This window comes from Lycium ferocissimum, chromosome 3 (genome assembly GCF_029784015.1).
Source record: "Lycium ferocissimum isolate CSIRO_LF1 chromosome 3, AGI_CSIRO_Lferr_CH_V1, whole genome shotgun sequence".
NCBI lineage: Eukaryota > Viridiplantae > Streptophyta > Magnoliopsida > Solanales > Solanaceae > Lycium > Lycium ferocissimum.
This window is the reverse complement of record NC_081344.1, coordinates 67,486,753-67,489,962: the sequence shown is the minus strand read 5'-3', so window position 1 is coordinate 67,489,962 and position 3,210 is coordinate 67,486,753. Positions and strand designations below refer to the sequence as shown.

Below are 3,210 nucleotides of genomic sequence, written 5' to 3'. Positions count from 1 at the left end.
CAGTGCGCTCCATTTGGCTCGGAGCCACAGTCTATTTTGGTATGATATTTTGATTTGTACATATGGATATGACGAAGCCTTATTCCGTCCTTCCTACAGTTTATATTCCATAGAGGTCTGTAGACATTTATATGTAGTTAGGAAGTTATGTAGCCTTGCCGGCTCTATGATACTCGTGATGTTGTAGCGACCTTGTTGGTTCGCATATGTACATATATGTTGGAATATCGGATATTTTTATGTTGGGCCCTTTCTGCGTGCAGGTATTCTTTGAGTTATGGTATCTAATGTTCAAGGTAACTGTTAAGTCAGGTGGTTCCCGGCCTACGGGTCGGAACCCGTCATGCCCCTCGTTGGGGTGTGACAACATAACATTGAAAAAACAGAAAATAAATAACTACAAATCTTCCCTAATGCTTGCCCCTCTTTGCCAATCTTTTTTTCCTTTTGAGCAGCCAACTGATTTGAGGTCACACATGGTTGGCCTTCCAAGCCAGCTTTCTTGGTGAGTATGGCAGATTTGTAGGTATACTAACACCATTCTCATCTCCCTTGAAGCCAATCTTCCTTGCACCAGTTGGTTGTTGATGCAACTTCTTGAGTTTAAGCCTAGCCTTAGCTTCAGAAAACACCCTAGGCCTTAGAATTGGCTGGTCATCCTCATCATCAAGTTCACTTTCATCATCATCTTCATCAACAAGAACTCTTGAAGGTATAAAGGGTTGGTTAATTGAACTTGAAGGTGCAACAACTTTGTCCTTAGCTTTTCTCTTTGATTTTGAAGGTCCAACAGCTTCAGAAATTGGTTGGCTGGAAGAGGCAAAGCCAGGATTAGCCATGAACACAAAATCAGAATCTTGATTGGCTTGGGGTGCTGAAAGTGCCACATCATGGACTATTTCTGCTGCTACTTGAAGCTACAAAATTTGTCAACTAGTTAGACATTTAAATAGGATAGTGTTAACATTGAATAAGTAAAGGAAAAGTTACTTTACCATAGGACAACTTCTTCTATTGTGACCAGGAGTACCATAGTGTCCACATGTCATTTTTAGACCTTTTCTTGAAGCTGACCACAACCCCTCCCTCTTCCTTGACTCATTTTTTTCCCTTACTGTCTTAACCATTGGTCTACCAACCATTTGATGTACTACTGGGAGCTCCATAGCATGAAAAGCATGAACTTTCCAGAATTTGTCACCTCTAACAGGTTGTATCTTATGCATGTACACTAACATGTAACCCTCTTTTGAATACCACTAATGCAACTTATCTAATGGTTCTTTTTTTGTCATGAAGTAAGGCTTTAATAGCATGAGGACACGGTATTCCTGTTAAGTCCCATGTCCTACATGTACACCTCTTCCTAACAAGATCCACAACATGCCTATCTACACCCTCAACCACTTCATACCCTAGGTCTCTATTAGCTTCAACTTGCAACCTTGAGCAATGATTCTAAAATCATTATACAATTCCATAGCATATGGGCTGAAATCAGAACTCCAATTTCTTTCCTCTACTTCAAGATTTTTCAGCCTATTCATAACCTTTTCATAACAGAAACCAAAAAACATATTAAGCATCCAAAAACACACTGAAATTAGACCAATAAAAACCAGTAAACCAGTAAAAAAACAGTAACTAATACTATACACTGAAATTAGACCAATAAAAACCAGTAAACCAGTAAAAAAAAATAGTAACTAATACTATTAACTTATTAGACCAATAAAAACCAGTAAATCAGTAAAAAAAACAGTAACTAATACTATTAACTTATTAGACCAATAAAAACCAGTAAACCAGTAAAAAACAGTAACTAAAACACAGACAAGTAACTAATACTATTAATTTTAATGTACAAAAACCTATAAAAAATAGTAACTAATGAAAGAAACAATATAATACTATTAACCAGTAAAAACCACACCAACAATATAATACTATTAACTTCTAAAACTACACCTGCTTTCACTACTCCCTGTAGCTTTCACTAAGGAGATAAAGATTACAACAAACCATAATCAGCTAACAAAAAAAAAAGTAATCTTTTTATTCAGTAAAGAACCTATCTTTAATATACAAAAACCACTAAAAACCAATAACTAGTGAAAGAAACAGAACCAGTAAAAACCAAATTAGACATTGAAATAGAAACAAAAAAAGAAAAACCAAAACAGTAAATATGTACCTTGATTCTAATATCTTCCAACATCTTGATTATTGGTTTTGTCCTTGCTTCCAGAATCCACTTGTTGAATGACTCAACAAAATTGTTTTCACATGAGAAGTTCTTGCAAACTGTGTCAAATTAGGCCCTGCACCAATGTTCTGGTGGGGTACCATAGCAAATCTTTGATAGCTTGTTCAGACACAACGCTCATAGACTTTATTGGTGCTCTAAGCAGACCATCACAATAACTTCTTCATCTCTACACCCCTCTAATATTTCATCATTGGCTTCAATATGCCTTACACACCATCTGTGGTGTGCTTTGGGAAGCACATGAGTAACAACATCAATCAAACCCTTCAACAATAATTAGCATAACAAGTTAATATAATTAGCTATACAAAACAGAAATTAGAAACTAATAATAAAAGTGATAAAATAGGAATCACAAAGTGTACTTTTTGCATATCAGACATAAGTGTGAATCCTTGACCATCCTCCAGCTCTAGGGAATTTTTCAACAACTCAATAAGCTATTTCCAGGTTCTAGATGTTTCTCTATCCACTACTACCCAAGCAAGAGGATAGAAGTGCTTTATTGAATCTTGTCCAAGGGCAACCAGTAAAATTCCTTTACACTTCCCTTTCAAAAATGTGCCATCCAACCCTATATATGGTCTCAAACCTCATTTCCAACCACTTTTCAAAGCTTGAAATCACACATACATTCTTAGAAATCTTCTTTTACCTTGTTCAAGAGCCTCTTTAGATATGTTTAAAGATTGTTGTCCCTTAATTCAGCCTCCAACTTATTGAAATCATCAATGTAGCTACCCTCCAATTTCTCTAAAACAAGCTTCTTAACCCTCCAATCTTTGAAGCACTAATATTAAGTTTAAATTGGGCATCCATAAAATGCCTCATCTTTTTCACCTTGTACTTGGGATGATTCTGCACTTTGTTCTTGAAGTAGTGTGCTAAAACTTGTTGAGTAGCTCTTCTATTCTTAAATGATGGCTGACAAGTATGTTTTG

At 36.0% G+C, this 3,210-nt stretch overlaps 1 protein-coding gene across 2 annotated transcripts; it reads right to left on the bottom strand.

Annotated features, from left to right (window-relative positions):
• Positions 1 to 2,948, bottom strand: LOC132051199 (uncharacterized). Of its 2 annotated transcripts, none has more exons than XM_059442454.1 (2): positions 2,195 to 2,948; positions 1 to 917 (listed from the first exon to the last, which is right to left on the bottom strand). In XM_059442454.1, exons 1-2 carry the CDS (start codon positions 2,216 to 2,218, stop codon positions 471 to 473), a joined length of 471 nt encoding a protein of 156 aa, XP_059298437.1. In that variant the 5' UTR covers positions 2,219 to 2,948; the 3' UTR covers positions 1 to 470. The 2 variants fall into 2 exon arrangements, with proteins under 2 accessions (XP_059298437.1, XP_059298436.1); XM_059442453.1 differs by lacking the exon at positions 2,195 to 2,948 and adding an exon at positions 996 to 1,623.
• Positions 2,949 to 3,210: the final 262 nt, after the last annotated feature.